Genomic DNA, 16,777 nt, shown 5'->3' with positions numbered 1-16,777 from the left:
GAATAACGTTGTGTGGTTTAGTATTTCTGCACAGACGAGTAGCTCATGTTTTACCCCCTCAGTCCCTTATAAAATAATAATTGGTTGTACAGTTACCTTCAAGTTGTGATCCTTGCCTGTCAAATAGTTAATGGATTTCACTTCATGTGAACTTTTATTTTTTTAAATGACCATCTTCAAAAAGTTGGAGATGTTATATCCATTTTATTCAGAAGAAATGTAAAAATTTATACAAGATTTATTTTTTTTAAAGAATTTTTAAAAAAGAAAAAAGGTTTTATATTCCTTACACTTCCCTTCAAGTGTCCGCCAGCTAGGAATCTCAATATGATACATGAAAGAACAAATATTACCAAAATGAAAGAAAATAAAACCATTTTATCCCAGTGCTTAAAGGGGTAGAGCTCCCATTCGAGGTGGCGAGTGCCAGACAGCAGAGCTGGTACGTTTAAAGTAGCGAGGTTTGCTCTTGCAGAAGATACGATCCAGCTTTGGGGGTTCAATCGCCCCGTAGTGAGAGTCCACGTCAGCTGGGTGAAAATATTGCTTCATCATAGACTGCTTCAGCTGGTTGCCTAGAGGGGAGGGAAGAAGGGGTTCACACCTTTGCATCGTGACTAAGGCCTTGGGTCTTGTAGTTATAAAAACTAGCACTTTGTTTTTTAAAATAAAGGTTAAAAATAATAATTTTAAAAAGCACAGTGAAAGGCATAAACGAGGCCTTGTGTGGAGGCGTTATGCACCGCGTGTTGCTACGAGGCCTAAAGTCAGTCAAACGTACCCTCAGCCCACGTGGGGATGGGTTTCCTCGGGGCCGATTCGTCATCAGTAGAGTCATCACTGTTCTGATCCATCCCATAGTCCTCAGGGTTGGTGTTGAGAACAACGGGCTTGTTCCCCCCTTTAGGAGTGATCTCATACGACTGGGGAGACTGCTGCAAGGACAAGAAGACAAATCAGGCATTTCTGCTGCAAGGGCAAGAAGACAGACTGCTGCAAGGGCAAGAAGACAGACTGCTGCAAGGGCAAGAAGACAGACTGCTGCAAGGGCAAGAAGACAGACTGCTGCAAGGGCAAGAAGACAGACTGCTGCAAGGGCAAGAAGACAGGGATTTCTTCTTTTAGAATTCAAATAGACCAAGTTGGTGTGATTTCTACACCCAGCCAAGGTTGGTTGGACTGATAAAGTAGGTCCAGCAACATTAGAGTATATCATATTGAGAGTCCTCATCTCCTACTTCCACTTATCAGATGCTTTTATCCAAAGCGACTTAGTCATAGTTTGCGTACATTTTACGTATGGGTGGCCCCGGGGAATCGAACCCAACAACCCCTGGCGCTGCAAGCTGTACCGAGAGCGTGATCCATACCTCGATATCCACAGTGACGTTGAGGACTCCTCCCTTCCCTACAGGCGTCTTCAACACCTATAGGCGGGAACAGGAGAAGTGCACACGAACATCTGTAAATCTACCACAGGATCAATATAGGCCTATGAGATACACAACACTTTGCAAAGATTAGGAAAAGCATTACTGACAACCCCATAGGCATCCACTCCTTCCAGCCCCAAGGGACAAATAGGAAAAAACAAACAAATGTTTACATTAAAAACAATGGACGCACAAGCTCCCCCTCCTCCATGTTATAGTCACGTCGGGGCCAATCCTACATATTCCCCTACAGGCGAGCCAACAAACTGTCATTGTTGGACAAGACACCAGGAAATCAGCACCAAGTGATTTTTAATTTAGGAAATCAGTTCCCAGGTATCCCCCTACGCGTAATAGAGAGATGTGATCGTATACACATGTAAGCAAGGTTTGAAATTATTCTGTTTTAGTCAAATATCCATTTGGGCTTCTTGCGGTCAATTTGTACCAAACCCATTATTTGTAATCATCTTCCGGCCCCACGACCACCTCCCCCAAGAAAACAAAATGGACCCGGGTGTTGATCTAGTTGATGCTCCCTGCCCTACTTTTTACCTGTCAAAGTAGAGAAGTGTTCTCACCTGAACTTCAGCAGTCAGGTGGCTCTTAGCGGCTTCTCGCTGTCTCTCAGCGAGTCTCTCGGCTTCTCGCTGTCTCTCAGCGAGTCTCTCGGCTTCTCGCTGTCTCTCAGCGAGTCTCTCGGCTTCTCGCTGTCTCTCAGCGAGTCTCTCGGCTTCTCGCTGTCTCTCAGCGAGTCTCTCGGCTTCTCGCTGTCTCTCAGCGAGTCTCTCGGCTTCTCGCTGTCGCTCAGCGAGTCTCTCAGCTTCTCGCCGTCTCTCCTCCTCAGCCTGCCTCTGTTGCTCCTCCTATTGACAGAATAAAAACATTTCATTAGTACTTCAACCTGCCGTTAATGTCTTCTAACCGAAAGCGTACATGTACGAAGTCCCCAATATTAACACCTTTTAAATGTTATGTACAAACCTGAAAGTACCTTAAAAACCAAGTCTACACAATGTTTAAGACAGGAACAGACATGTTAAATTAATGGTTAATTCAAACAAGACAGGTATGGTTGAAGACTTACCCTCTTCCTCTTCTCCAACTCTCTCCTCTCCTTCTCCCGGGCAGCTTTCTCCACGTCTCTCTGAAGAGCAATGGCCTTCTCTCGCTCTACCCGCTCCCTGTGACAGACACAATATTCAGCAACAGCCTTCTCCGTCTCCACATTAAACCAAACCATTCACAGTCCAAAGCTTCGAACAGCAACAATATCAATGCCAGTTTAATAGAAGATCAAACTAATTAATAATGAAAGGCCATTTTACATCAGCAGTTGTTGGCCATTTTACAGTTGTCGTAATTCCGTAAGACAATAAAGACTCCCAGTCATCAAAAGTTGACAGGAAAACTACCTCTCAGCAGATGCTTGTCTCTCTCTCTCCAGTTCTCTCTCTAGTTCTTTCTTCAGCTCCAGGGCTCGTCGGGCCTCGGTCATCTTACGAGCCCTCTCCTGCTCTTCTTCGGCTCTCCTCTTCGCCTGTAGCTCCTGCTGACGCTTCTCCTCCTCCTCCTGGGTCAAACATTTAACAACCCACATGCAGCACCTTCAAGAGGCATTCAATTTTTTTTAAATAGCAAAATGGCTGTCCTTGGGGCTGGTCTAGCGGGCAATGCTGCAGTTTGGACATTAATGGGTCAAGAGTGGGTACGGATTCTACCCCCCCCCTACGGGGCGGCATTCCGTCTACCTCCCCCATACGGGGCGGCATTCCGTCTACCTCCCCCATACGGGGCGGCATTCCGTCTACCTCCCCCATACGGGGCGGCATTCCGTCTACCTCCCCCATACGGGGCGGCATTCCGTCTACCTCCCCCATACGGGGCGGCATTCCGTCTACCTCCCCCATACGGGGCGGCATTCCGTCTACCTCCCCCCTACGGGCGGCATTCCGTCTACCTCCCCCCTACGGGCGGCATTCCGTCTACCTCCCCCCTACGGGCGGCATTCCGTCTACCTCCCCCCTACGGGGCGGCATTCCGTCTCCCTCCCCTACGGGGCGGCATTCCGTCTCCCTCCCCCCTACGGGGCGGCATTCCGTCTACCTCCCCCCTACGGGCGGCATTCCGTCTACCTCCCCCCTACGGGCGGCATTCCGTCTACCTCCCCCCTACGGGCGGCATTCCGTCTACCTCCCCCCTACGGGCGGCATTCCGTCTACCTCCCCCCTACGGGCGGCATTCCGTCTACCTCCCCTACGGGCGGCATTCAGTCTACCTCCCCCTACGGGCGGCATTCCGTCTACCTCCCCCCTACGGGCGGCATTCCGTCTACCTCCCCCCTACGGGCGGCATTCCGTCTACCTCCCCCCTACGGGCGGCATTCCGTCTACCTCCCCCCTACGGGCGGCATTCCGTCTACCTCCCCCCTACGGGCGGCATTCCGTCTACCTCCCCCCTACGGGCGGCATTCCGTCTACCTCTCCCCTACGGGCGGCATTCCGTCTACCTCCCCTACGGGGCGGGCATTCCGTCTCCCTCCCCTACGGGGCGGGCATTCCGTCTCCCTCCCCCACGGGCGGCATTCCGTCTACCTCCCCCCTACGGGCGGCATTCCGTCTACCTCCCCCCTACGGGCGGCATTCCGTCTACCTCCCCCCTACGGGCGGCATTCCGTCTACCTCCCCCCTACGGGCGGCATTCCGTCTACCTCCCCCCTACGGGCGGCATTCAGTCTACCTCCCCTATATCTGCCCACTAAAATATAAATCATACTACTACCACCACTACTACCACCACTACCACTAATAAATAGAAAGTAGAAAACAGGAGTGTCTTACAGACTGTTGAATCTTCTTCCTCCTGACGTCCTCCTCCATCTTCCTCCTCAGTTCCAGCTCCTCCTGGCGTTTGGTGGCCACCTTCTTCTTGGCTTTCTCCTCTGCCATGCGCTCCACTCGCAGCTGCAGGAACAGGGGGAAGACGGTTTTACGAAAACAAGAGTTTCCTATTGGATGAGTTCAGATCGTTTCTCTTTTACACTCCATTTCAAGGCGGTTTGTGCCCAAATAAACAGGACCCCCATTACTGTAGCTTCATCTCTGCATCAGATGTCCTCCGTCCGTCATTCAGTAAAGTCGCGTCTCTCGTCAACGCCTCACCCCGCCGCGTCTCTCGTCAACGCCTCACCCCGCCGCGTCTCTCGTCAACGCCTCACCCCGCCGCGTCTCTCGTCAACGCCTCACCCCGCCGCGTCTCTCGTCAACGCCTCACCCCGCCGCGTCTCTCGTCAACGCCTCACCCCGCCGCGTCTCTCGTCAACGCCTCACCCCCCGCGTCTCTCGTCAACGCCTCACCCCGCCGCGTCTCTCGTCAACGCCTCACCCCGCCGCGTCTCTCGTCAACGCCTCACCCCGCCCGCGTCTCTCGTCAACGCCTCACCCGCCGCGTCTCTCGTCAACGCCTCACCCCGCCGCGTCTCTCGTCAACGCCTCACCCCGCCGCGTCTCTCGTCAACGCCTCACCCCGCCGCGTCTCTCGTCAACGCCTCACCCCGTCGCGTCTCTCGTCAACGCCTCACCCCGTCGCGTCTCTCGTTCAAATCTCACCTTGTCGTGTTTCTCGTCAATCTGGAGCATTTTCTGCTCAATCTTCTTCTTCTTCTCCTCCTCTTTCTGTTCTTCCTTCACCCGGGCCTCGACTACCCTCCGCAGCCGTTCATCCCTCTTCTTCTTCATCTCCTCCTGTTTTCTCCTCTTCTCTTCCTCCATCTTCTTCTTCCTCTCGTCTTCTTGCTCTTGCTTCTTCTTTAGTGCTTCCAGTTTCAGGCGCTCCCTTTCCTAGAAGAAAATTACACTTAGGAATCTGATATAGTTACATGGCATAAAAATAATAAATATATATATATTTTTAGCATTCTAGTGGCATCTCATTTGGGACTGAGTGAAATCCGTGGTAGTATTATTTTCTATGGAACAAGAGCCCGTGGTATTATTTTCTATGGAGAGAGCCCGTGGTATTATTTTCTATGGAAAGAGAGCCCGTGGTATTATTTTCTATGGAAAGAGAGCCCGTGGTATTATTTTCTATGGAAAGAGAGCCCGTGGTATTATTTTCTATGGAAAGAGAGCCCGTGGTATTATTTTCTATGGAAAGAGAGCCCGTGGTATTATTTTCTATGGAAAGAGAGCCCGTGGTATTATTTTCTATGGAAAGAGAGCCCGTGGTATTATTTTCTATGGAAAGAGAGCCCGTGGTATTATTTTCTATGGAAAGAGAGCCCGTGGTATTATTTTCTATGGAAAGAGAGCCCGTGGTATTATTTTCTATGGAAAGAGAGCCCGTGGTATTATTTTCTATGGAAAGAGAGCCCGTGGTATTATTTTCTATGGAAAGAGAGCCCGTGGTATTATTTTAAATGGAAAGAGAGCCCATGGTATTATTTTCTATGGAAAGAGAGCCCGTGGTATTATTTTCTATGGAAAGAGAGCCCGTGGTATTATTTTCTATGGAAAGAGAGCCCATTAAGAGGGAATAAGACTAAAGGCACCAAGGGTGAAAGAAAATACATCTCAAGGACATTACACAGATTTAAGGCGAAAAAAAAACAATTGAAATTTAGTTAGTGAGGGTCAAACGTATGTTCTGGCAAAGAGCCGGTAACGCGCTTGACGTGTGTAGGTGCCCTAAAACACGTTAGACATAAATCGGATTAAATCTAAAAATCACAAAAAGCCCCAGCCTTTGTGCCCCTTAGAACCCAAACGTTAACTCAGGTGGTGTGGGAGGGAACGACAACAAGTGGCATGTACCAGTTAGAGCACACAGAGACCAAACACCCCCCCCCCACATACCACACCATGTTACTATGATACATACCACTACACCACAGCCTGACTGTAGAGGGGACAGGGAAAGAGAGATCCAATTAACAAGGCTACATATGTTGTCACGGTAACATTGTGATTTGTTTTTAAACTTCCTAAACGTTTGGCTCAAAATGGTTATGATGTGATCATGACAACAGGGGGGGGGTCACGAAGGCAGGAATTATTCAGGAAATATCACGTCGCAAAATTGAGGAGCCTCTGAAATGAGTAGTGATCTGTCAACGAACCTTGAGGTCGGCTCTGCCCGGCGTGGTGTGTTTAATGAAGGACTTCATGACCATGTTGCGACCCAGAGAACTGGGGGTCGTCATCAGCATCTGGTTCTTCTGGACCGTGTGGAGGAACGACCTCATGTTGGGCCTCACCTACAGTAGACAACATTAGGGGTCTATTCATGGCTAGAAAAAAGTTTACAACTTTTTATTTTTAAACACTTGCTTTAGAACGTAAACTTAGAAAAATGGGATTTCAAAAGTGAACTTGATACAGCGATACCACTTAATATCTTACTTATCGTAAGAGTAGGGGTGTTAACCCCGGTGTCCTGACTAAATTCCCAAATCTGGCCCTCAAACCATCACTGTCACCTAATAATCCCCAGTTTACAATAGTCTCATTCATCCCCCTCCTCCTCTCCCCTGTAGCTATTCCCCAGGTCGTTGCTGTAAACGAGAACGTGTTCTCAGTCAACTTACCTGGTAAAATAACGGATAAATAAAATATATCTTACACTCTGGCTCTTAACAGGGGGTGATGGCTTCTTCCTTGGGCTCTGGAATTCATCGGCAGCCGCTCTGCGCTTGGCACTGAGACGAGGACCCAGACTTGACGGTGGCTTCTTACCACTGCCATCTAGGAGAACACATACCCGGTAACCACCAATACAGCCAACATCTTTTCCAGTGTGCACACACACACCATACACGCACGTTGGCTCCCTCTCTAAAACATAGCTATAACCTATTGACGTTACAAGCATGATTCAGAAAATGGTGGGGGGGAAGGGGGTATTTCTGCATGTACGTGGTGCAGCTTCGGTATGTCAGTCTTTGCTGATGAGTGAGTGTGTGTGTGTGAGGAAATGACGGCCTGCACCTGAACCAGAGTCTGGTGTGGCGGTCTTGGCTTTGCTGATGATCGAGGCTGGTGGCGGCACGGTGGGAGTGGTCTGGGCCATGGAGCGAGTGAAACGACGAACCTCCGTGACACTGAGAACCCCCGGGTGGTCCTGCACCGTGTTATCCTGCGCAAATTAAAAACGAGTTTAGGGAATCATTTCACTTTGATCATCAATATATTTACATAAGGAACAGACAGAAACAGTAGAGCTAGATATCAACGACATATCAGGGTTGGGAGTTTCAATTCCATTTCAGGAAGTAAACGAGGAACATCTGAATTGACCCCCAAACCCTGATATGAATGTATCACCCAGGTACAGTGGGGCTGTTTCCTACCTCAGGAGAAGTCTCGGGAGCTGGGCTGTCGGTCTTAGTCTTTGCAGGCTCCTCTGACAACTCCCTGTCATACACAACAGCGTATCAGACGCATAATAACCTCGGGTGTATTCATTCGTCGGCACACCGTAACAAAAACGTTTCACAAGCATTGTAAAACAGAAACACCGGGAACTACGGTAACAGGTGAGATGAAGAAGGCCATCTACTTTATCTCTTGACATATTGCACACACACACACACACACACACACACACACACACACACACACACACACACACACACACACACACACACACACACACACACACACACACACACACACACACACACACACACACACACACACACACACAAAATAAAGGGAACACTTAAACAACACAATGCAACTCCAAGTCAATCACACTACTGTGAAATCAAACTGTCCACTTAGGAAGCAACACTGATTGACAATAAATTTCACATGCTGTTGTGCAGATGGAATAGACTCTAGTGGTAGCATGAGACAGAGTCTACAACCCACACAAGTGGCTCAGAAGTGGTGCAGGAGGAGCACTGCCAGAGCCCTGCAAAATGACCTCCAGCAGGCCACAAATGTGCATGTGTCTGCTCAAACGGTCAGAAACAGACTCCATGAGGGTGGTATGAGGGCCCGACGTCCACAGGTGGGGAGAACACCAAGATTGGCAAATTCGCCACTGGCGCCCTGTGCTCTTCACAGATGAAAGCAGGTTCACACTGAGCACATGTGACAGACGTGACAGAGTCTGGAGACGCAGTGGAGAACGTTCTGCTGCCTGCAACATCCTCCAGCATGACCGGTTTGGTGGTGGGTCAGTCATGGTGTGGGGTGGCATTTCTTCGGGGGGCCGCACAGCCCTCCATGTGCTCACCAGAGGTAGCCTGACTGACATTAGGTACCGAGATAAGATCCTCAGACCCCTTGTGAGACCATATGCTGGTGCGTTTGGCCCTGGGTTCCTCCTAATGCAAGACAATGCTAGACCTCATGTGGCTGGAGTGTGTCAGCAGTTCCTGCAAGAGGAAGGCATTGATGCTATGGACTGGCCTGCCCGTTCCCCAGACCTGAATCCAATTGAGCACATCTGGGACATCATGTCTCGCTCCAGCCACCAACGCCACGTTGCACCACAGACTGTCCAGGAGTTGGCGGATGCTTTAGTCCAGGTCTGGGAGGAGATCCCTCAGGAGACCATCTGCCACCTCATCAGGAGCATGCCCAGGCGTTGTAGGGAGGTCATACAGGCACGTGGAGGCCACACACACACCACTGAGCCTCACTTAGACTTGTTTTAAGGACATTACATCAAAGTTGGATCGGCCTGTAGTATGGTTTTACACTTTAATTTTGAGTGTGACTCCAAATCCAGACCTCCATGGGTTGATAAATTTGATTTCCATTGACAATGTGTGATTTTGTTGTCAGCACATTCAACTATGTAAAGAAAAAAAGTATTTAATAAGAATATTTAATTCATTCAGATCTAGGATGTGTTATTTTAGTGTTCCCTTTTATTTTTTTGAGCAGTAATCTATATCTATATCTATATATATCTATATATCTATATATATATCTATATATATATATCTATATATATCTATATATATATAAAACCTCAAAATCTCATGGCTAAATATCCAAATATCCCGGTATACTGCAGAAGCATCATTCACAACAGACATGTTTAAAGACAAGACAATAGTTGATTAAAAACACACACTAAAATAGGGCTAATAAATGTGATCACTCACCCGTCAGTCTGCACCTGGACCTCATGTCCATCAGGTTCCGTCCACGCATCTTCTACAGCGGACAGACAGACAACACAATGCTATCATTCATTAGCTCAGTATATCATTACATTGTCAAGGCGTAATATGGACAGATAAATACATTTTTAAAAAATGTAAAAGAGGCACGCTCAACTCAGACTGAGCTCTGAAGCAGTAAATTAGTCATCTGACTGGTATGAAAACAAATGCTGGCTGCACACCAACCCATATCACTCACATCCAGTGGATGCACACCAACCCATATCGCTCACATCCAGTGGATGCACACCAACCCATATCGCTCACATCCAGTGGCTGCACACCAACCCATATCACTCACATCCAGTGGATGCTGGCTGCACACCAACCCATATCGCTCACATCCAGTGGATGCTGGCTGCACACCAACCCATATCGCTCACATCCAGTGGATGCTGGCTGCACACCAACCCATATCACTCACATCCAGTGGATGCACACCAACCCATATCACTCACATCCAGTGGATGCTGGCTGCACACCAACCCATATCACTCACATCCAGTGGCTGCACACCAACCCATATCACTCACATCCAGTGGATGCACACCAACCCATATCACTCACATCCAGTGGATGCTGGCTGCACACCAACCCATATCACTCACATCCAGTGGATGCACACCAACCCATATCACTCACATCCAGTGGATGCACACCAACCCATATCACTCACATCCAGTGGATGCACACCAACCCATATCACTCACATCCAGTGGATGCACACCAACCCATATCACTCACATCCAGTGGATGCACACCAACCCATATCACTCACATCCAGTGGATGCACACCAACCCATATCACTCACATCCAGTGGATGCACACCAACCCATATCGCTCACATCCAGTGGATGCACACCAACCCATATCGCTCACATCCAGTGGATGCACACCAACCCATATCGCTCACATCCAGTGGATGCACACCAACCCATATCGCTCACATCCAGTGGATGCACACCAACCCATATCGCTCACATCCAGTGGATGCACACCAACCCATATCGCTCACATCCAGTGGATGCACACCAACCCATATCGCTCACATCCAGTGGATGCACACCAACCCATATCGCTCACATCCAGTGGATGCACACCAACCCATATCGCTCACATCCAGTGGATGCACACCAACCCATATCGCTCACATCCAGTGGATGCACACCAACCCATATCGCTCACATCCAGTGGATGCACACCAACCCATATCGCTCACATCCAGTGGATGCACACCAACCCATATCGCTCACATCCAGTGGATGCACACCAACCCATACATCCAGTGGATGCACACCAACCCATATCGCTCACATCCAGTGGATGCACACCAACCCATATCGCTCACATCCAGTGGATGCTGGCTGCACACCAACCCATATCGCTCACATCCAGTGGATGCACACCAACCCATATCGCTCACATCCAGTGGATGCTGGCTGCACACCAACCCATATCGCTCACATCCAGTGGCTGCACACCAACCCATATCGCTCACATCCAGTGGCTGCACACCAACCCATATCGCTCACATCCAGTGGCTGCACACCAACCCATATCGCTCACATCCAGTGGATGCTGGCTGCACACCAACCCATATCGCTCACATCCAGTGGATGCTGGCTGCACACCAACCCATATCGCTCACATCCAGTGGATGCTGGCTGCACACCAACCCATATCGCTCCCATCCAGTGGATGCTGGCTGCACACCAACCCATATCGCTCACATCCAGTGGATGCACACCAACCCATATCGCTCCCATCCAGTGGATGCTGGCTGCACACCAACCCATATCACTCACATCCAGTGGATGCTGGCTGCACACCAACCCATATCACTCACATCCAGTGGATGCTGGCTGCACACCAACCCATATCGCTCACATCCAGTGGATGCACACCAACCCATATCACTCACATCCAGTGGATGCTGGCTGCACACCAACCCATATCACTCACATCCAGTGGCTGCACACCAACCCATATCACTCACATCCAGTGGCTGCACACCAACCCATATCACTCACATCCAGTGGATGCTGGCTGCACACCAACCCATATCACTCACATCCAGTGGATGCTGGCTGCACACCAACCCATATCGCTCACATCCAGTGGATGCACACCAACCCATATCGCTCACATCCAGTGGATGCTGGCTGCACACCAACCCATATCACTCACATCCAGTGGATGCTGGCTGCACACCAACCCATATCGCTCCCATCCAGTGGATGCTGGCTGCACACCAACCCATATCACTCACATCCAGTGGATGCTGGCTGCACACCAACCCATATCGCTCCCATCCAGTGGATGCTGGCTGCACACCAACCCATATCGCTCACATCCAGTGGATGCTGGCTGCACACCAACCCATATCACTCCCATCCAGTGGATGCTGGCTGCACACCAACCCATATCACTCCCATCCAGTGGATGCTGGCTGCACACCAACCCATATCACTCACATCCAGTGGCTGCACACCAACCCATATCACTCACATCCAGTGGCTGCACACCAACCCATATCACTCACATCCAGTGGCTGCACACCAACCCATATCACTCACATCCAGTGGATGCTGGCTGCACACCAACCCATATCACTCACATCCAGTGGCTGCACACCAACCCATATCACTCACATCCAGTGGATGCTGGCTGCACACCAACCCATATCACTCACATCCAGTGGATGCACACCAACCCATATCACTCACATCCAGTGGATGCACACCAACCCATATCGCTCACATCCAGTGGCTGCACACCAACCCATATCGCTCACATCCAGTGGCTGCACACCAACCCATATCGCTCACATCCAGTGGATGCTGGCTGCACACCAACCCATATCGCTCACATCCGGTGGAGGTTGCCGAGGGGACGACCGGATCAATGGCTGGAATGGAGTCAATGGAATGGCGTCCAACATCAAAAGACGTGGCTGCCACCACTCCATTGACTCCACTCCAGGAATTAGTACGAGCCGTCCTCCCCTCAGCAGCCTCCACTGCTCACATCAAACTCCAGTCAAGGTATAAATGTCAAAATGTCAGGTGATATCTCGTCCCTCACCCTGCTCGCTGACGTTACTGCTGCAGGTGGAGCTGCCCCGCCGAGCCTTCTTCTTCTTCTTCAGGAAGGATCTCCTGGAGGCTCTGCGGACAGACTCCTGGGTCATGCTGTGTCTCAGCCCTGCCAGGGAGCGCCGCACGGTCAGGGAGTGTCTCACGGAGCTCCGCCTGGGACCCGGGGGCGTGGCGCCGGCAGCGATGGCCATCTTAGTGGCGTTGCGGCTTGGAGAGCGGTCTGGGTTGGGGTTTATCTGGAGATCTGCAGAACGCTGCTCTGAGGCCGAGACCTTGACTATGGCTTCAGCTATGTGACTGTGAGTCTGGGGGGGTGTTAGACAGTGGGGCTGGGAGGCGACGGAGCTGAACGACTCCCTCTTACTCGCAGCTTCCTCTGGCTGCATCCTCTCCTCCTGGATGTGTTTGCTCTGAGCCTCATACTCCATCTCCTCCGGCGGAGAGTTGGTCGGAGCAGCTCCTTTGCGGGTGCTGCATACGGGTGACGCCGCCTCAGGCTGGGTCGTCCGTTTGGCTCTGCGGGAACGAGGGGGCTTGACCATCTCTTCCCTTGTGACTGGGGACCCTCCCTCATCCTCTGCTATCAGGTTCAGGGAGGTGGACACGGAGGAGCGACGCAGGTTGCTGCGTTTGCCCTTTGAGAAGCTGCAGGGATGACAAAGACGGCATTATAGCAGACGGGGGGATTATATCAGACGTCAGAGCAGGCATTATAGCAGACGGGGGGATTATATCAGACGTCAGAGCAGGCATTATAGCAGACGGGGAGGGGGGGCATTATAGCAGACATCAGAGCAGGCATTATAGCAGACGCCAGAGCGGGCATTATAGCAGACGCCAGAGCAGGCATTATAGCAGACGCCAGAGCAGGCATTATAGCAGACGGGGGGGGGCATTATAGCAGACGCCAGAGCAGGCATTATAGCAGACATCATTGGTATTCACAAAGATACAAACCCACGAGGGTGCTTAAAAGATGAACGAGGACAGATTAATTAGAGTTTGTTTCGAGTCGTCTCCCATTTTATTTGCGAGTTACATTTCCCCTTTTAGTTGTGGATTTAGTCGTCAGCATTAGAGAAACACCATATTGTTGATATTGTTCATATTATTGACTTCGGATCAACATTCTGTCAAAGAACCAGCTAAAAAGATGCATGTCAGTTAAGATGAACAGTAAAGTTGCTATTTTACAGAACAAACTAAATACGTGTTTCAACCTGTCCTCAAATGAATATTGTGGGTTCACCGCTGGTTTTGGTATTTAAACCTGCGCGTCATTGAACGTGTCTGGTGGGGTAAAATTATAATGTGCACGATGAAGAGCACACGTGGGATCGGTCTAGTCAGGGCGTTAAACTCGGTTTATTGTGAAATTCCTGGCACAAGCTCTTGGTGAATAAAGGTGATTCTGATTCCTGTACTAAATGTACAGTGTCACACGATGACTGACCGGATGAAAAGGCTGCTCTGTCTGAGACATAGGAACCTACTGTAGTAGAATAAACTAACAGAATAACCTACCGCCTCTTGGTGCGGTTCTCATTCTGACCGGATAGACGCTTCCTACGGTTGCTCTTCTTCTGTGATGGAGTCTTTGGCATCAGTTCTGGCTCCGCACTGAAGTCACTGAGACAGGAAAGGGAAAAAATGTGAATGGCTCTAGAGAATGTTTGCTGTTGTGAATATACAAAACATTAAGAACACCTGCTCTTTCCATGACAGACTGACCAGGTGAAAGCTTGGATCCCTTATTGATGTCACTTGTTAAATCCACTTCAATCAGTGTAGATGAAGAAGGAGACAGGTTAATTAAAGAAGGATTTTTTTAAGCCTAGAGACAATTGAGACAGTAAATTGTGTGTGTGTGCCATTCAGAGGGTGAATGGGGCAAGACAAAAGATTGAAGTGCTGGGGTATGGTAGTAGGTGCCATGCGCACCGGTTTGTGATCAAGAACTGCAACGCTGCTGTGTTTTCCCACACTCATTATGAGCAAAATCATGCCAATAAAACTAGAAAGGTTTGGTCGACCGCTAGTTTTTTTAGTGTAATTTTTCCATATAAAAACACATACTATGTCTTTGAATCCAATCAACTATATGTACCGTGTTTGTATAATGCTTTAAGGGCACCGTTTGAAAAAATAATTACGACACAGATGACTAGAAGGAGTCCACCCGCAATAGATTTGATTCTGATGGGGTCGTTTTTTCCCCCTGTACACTTCAGTCCTCCTACCTTGAAAACATGCGATTGGCTTCCTGCTGGATCTCCTCGAGCCACACCATGTGGACATTTTCTATTTCGTTGGCGAACTCCTGAATCTTCCCGTTAAACATCTGCATCAGGGTATGCGTCGACGACAGTACAGAGGTCATGGTTGCGACCTGGTGAAAATAAAAGGAGAAAAGAATAAATTGTTTTCAAACGTTTGATGGGATGGTGAAACCTCCCAAAAAAACTCTTAAACGCTTGAACTAAATTGGCAAGCAGTTACATTTTCAACAAGGAAGGCCAAAACAATTCAGAACAAAAAATATTGTACAAGTCGAGACATCTGACACAAAGACACATGCAGGGGGGTTAGTGACACGACAACCATTCCAGACAATCTAATACAATAACTCAAACATTACCCACAAAAAATAACATTTACATTTAACCAAATATTCATTGACACCTTGTTTGCAGTAACAAAATGGCTTAGTAGTTTTTGAATTTTTGAATTTTCGAGCTAAACCCGCGCATTTCCGCAAACTCAAGTGTCGTTTGGACTGAGGCTTGCTACAGTAGCTAACTACTTATTAACGTCTCCCGGACAACTTTTGTTAGCAGCTAGCTAACACACACACACATATATATATATATCCTGTAATAATATGCAAAGTAAAATCAGATCATGTTGAAGAAACAAAGATAGTCAAGTGTTGTTTTAGCAATCTAGCGAGTTGTTTTTGTTGAGATTTTAAAAGTCAACGTGAAAAAGATGGCTAATGAAGCTAGCTAACGATAGCCAAATAAAATTCCCATACCATAAAATTCCTCCAGTTTTCGAGAAAAAAAATAAAAATCCGTTTCGCTTCAATAGCAAATGACTTCAACAATCTTAATCAACAAAAAAAAAATATATATATATTAAATGGTAAAATACGCCATGTATTGCTCTGCACAACCACAACAAAGTAACGTTAGTCCTACTTGACTTCAACACCCGCTGAAAACCGTTTAAAATGTTCCAAACTGTCTTAGCAAATCAGAGACGGGTTTGCGAATGACGTGCCCAAATCAGCTCCTCCCACTGACCAATCACATTTAAAGAGGAAGTGTCTAGGGGGCGGAATCGCTGATTCTTTTCACGATTCAAACCATCCAATCGTAGGAGAGGGTTTTTGTTTCTTCTTCCGGATAGTGCTATTTAGCATTAAACCTCGGAAATAAAGTCTGAGGTTAACACAGGGGAAATAGGAGCTGTTAAATATCGTTTGTTCTACGATGTAATAGCAGACATGATCTTTATGAATTATGAAGCCTTTACGTGCTTTATATGTATTTTTTTATGTATTACATAATTTCTTTAAAATTAACTAAATGTGACGTTAGCTGATTGAGAGTATATCATAGAACAAAACGTATATCTCCTACACCTGTGTTTACCAAATACCTTCAACGTTTATCCAAAAAACGCCATTCAATTTCTCCATAGGGATTTACTACGTGCGACAATTTTAGTACTCATCACTGCATTCTCATGCAGAAAGTTGCTTGGACCTCAACGATGTCATGTAGGTTGATACATTGCTATGTTTTAATTTATAAAAAGCTACTTTACAAAAAAAATCCCACCTTACCTAACATTACTTAACATCAGACATAAGAGTTACCGCACCCTGTCTCAAGGATAGCTAACGTAACTCTGGAAATTCCTTTGGGCTCTACTGAGTTAAGTAAATCAGTTTTTTTTTTTTTGCACCTTATTTGTGGAAACAATCTTCTTAAGCGTGATGCTCTGGTGCCGCTAGGCCAATTCAGAAAGATGGTTGAGGACCTTATTACTGAGGAATGTG

The 16,777-nt window shown here is 48.2% G+C and overlaps 1 protein-coding gene across 2 annotated transcripts; it reads right to left on the bottom strand.

Moving 5' to 3' along the window:
• Positions 1 to 184: 184 nt before the first annotated feature.
• LOC124031652 (inner centromere protein) lies at positions 185 to 15,950 on the bottom strand. 2 transcript variants are annotated; one of them, XM_046343157.1, is made up of 18 exons: positions 15,746 to 15,950; positions 14,952 to 15,100; positions 14,236 to 14,340; positions 12,698 to 13,356; positions 9,553 to 9,604; positions 7,780 to 7,843; positions 7,418 to 7,565; positions 7,053 to 7,174; positions 6,550 to 6,687; positions 6,312 to 6,329; positions 5,042 to 5,272; positions 4,274 to 4,396; positions 2,849 to 3,006; positions 2,521 to 2,617; positions 2,015 to 2,299; positions 1,371 to 1,427; positions 782 to 935; positions 185 to 575 (listed from the first exon to the last, which is right to left on the bottom strand). In XM_046343157.1, exons 1-18 carry the CDS (start codon positions 15,746 to 15,748, stop codon positions 391 to 393), a joined length of 2,748 nt encoding a protein of 915 aa, XP_046199113.1. In that variant the 5' UTR covers positions 15,749 to 15,950; the 3' UTR covers positions 185 to 390. The 2 variants fall into 2 exon arrangements, with proteins under 2 accessions (XP_046199113.1, XP_046199120.1); XM_046343164.1 differs by lacking the exon at positions 6,312 to 6,329.
• Between the last annotated feature and the right edge of the window lie 827 nt (positions 15,951 to 16,777).

The sequence above is a fragment of the Oncorhynchus gorbuscha genome, linkage group LG01 (genome assembly GCF_021184085.1).
Source record: "Oncorhynchus gorbuscha isolate QuinsamMale2020 ecotype Even-year linkage group LG01, OgorEven_v1.0, whole genome shotgun sequence".
NCBI classification, from domain to species: domain Eukaryota; kingdom Metazoa; phylum Chordata; class Actinopteri; order Salmoniformes; family Salmonidae; genus Oncorhynchus; species Oncorhynchus gorbuscha.
The sequence above is the reverse complement of the archived record's forward strand: the minus strand, read 5'-3'. Positions and strand labels throughout refer to the sequence as shown.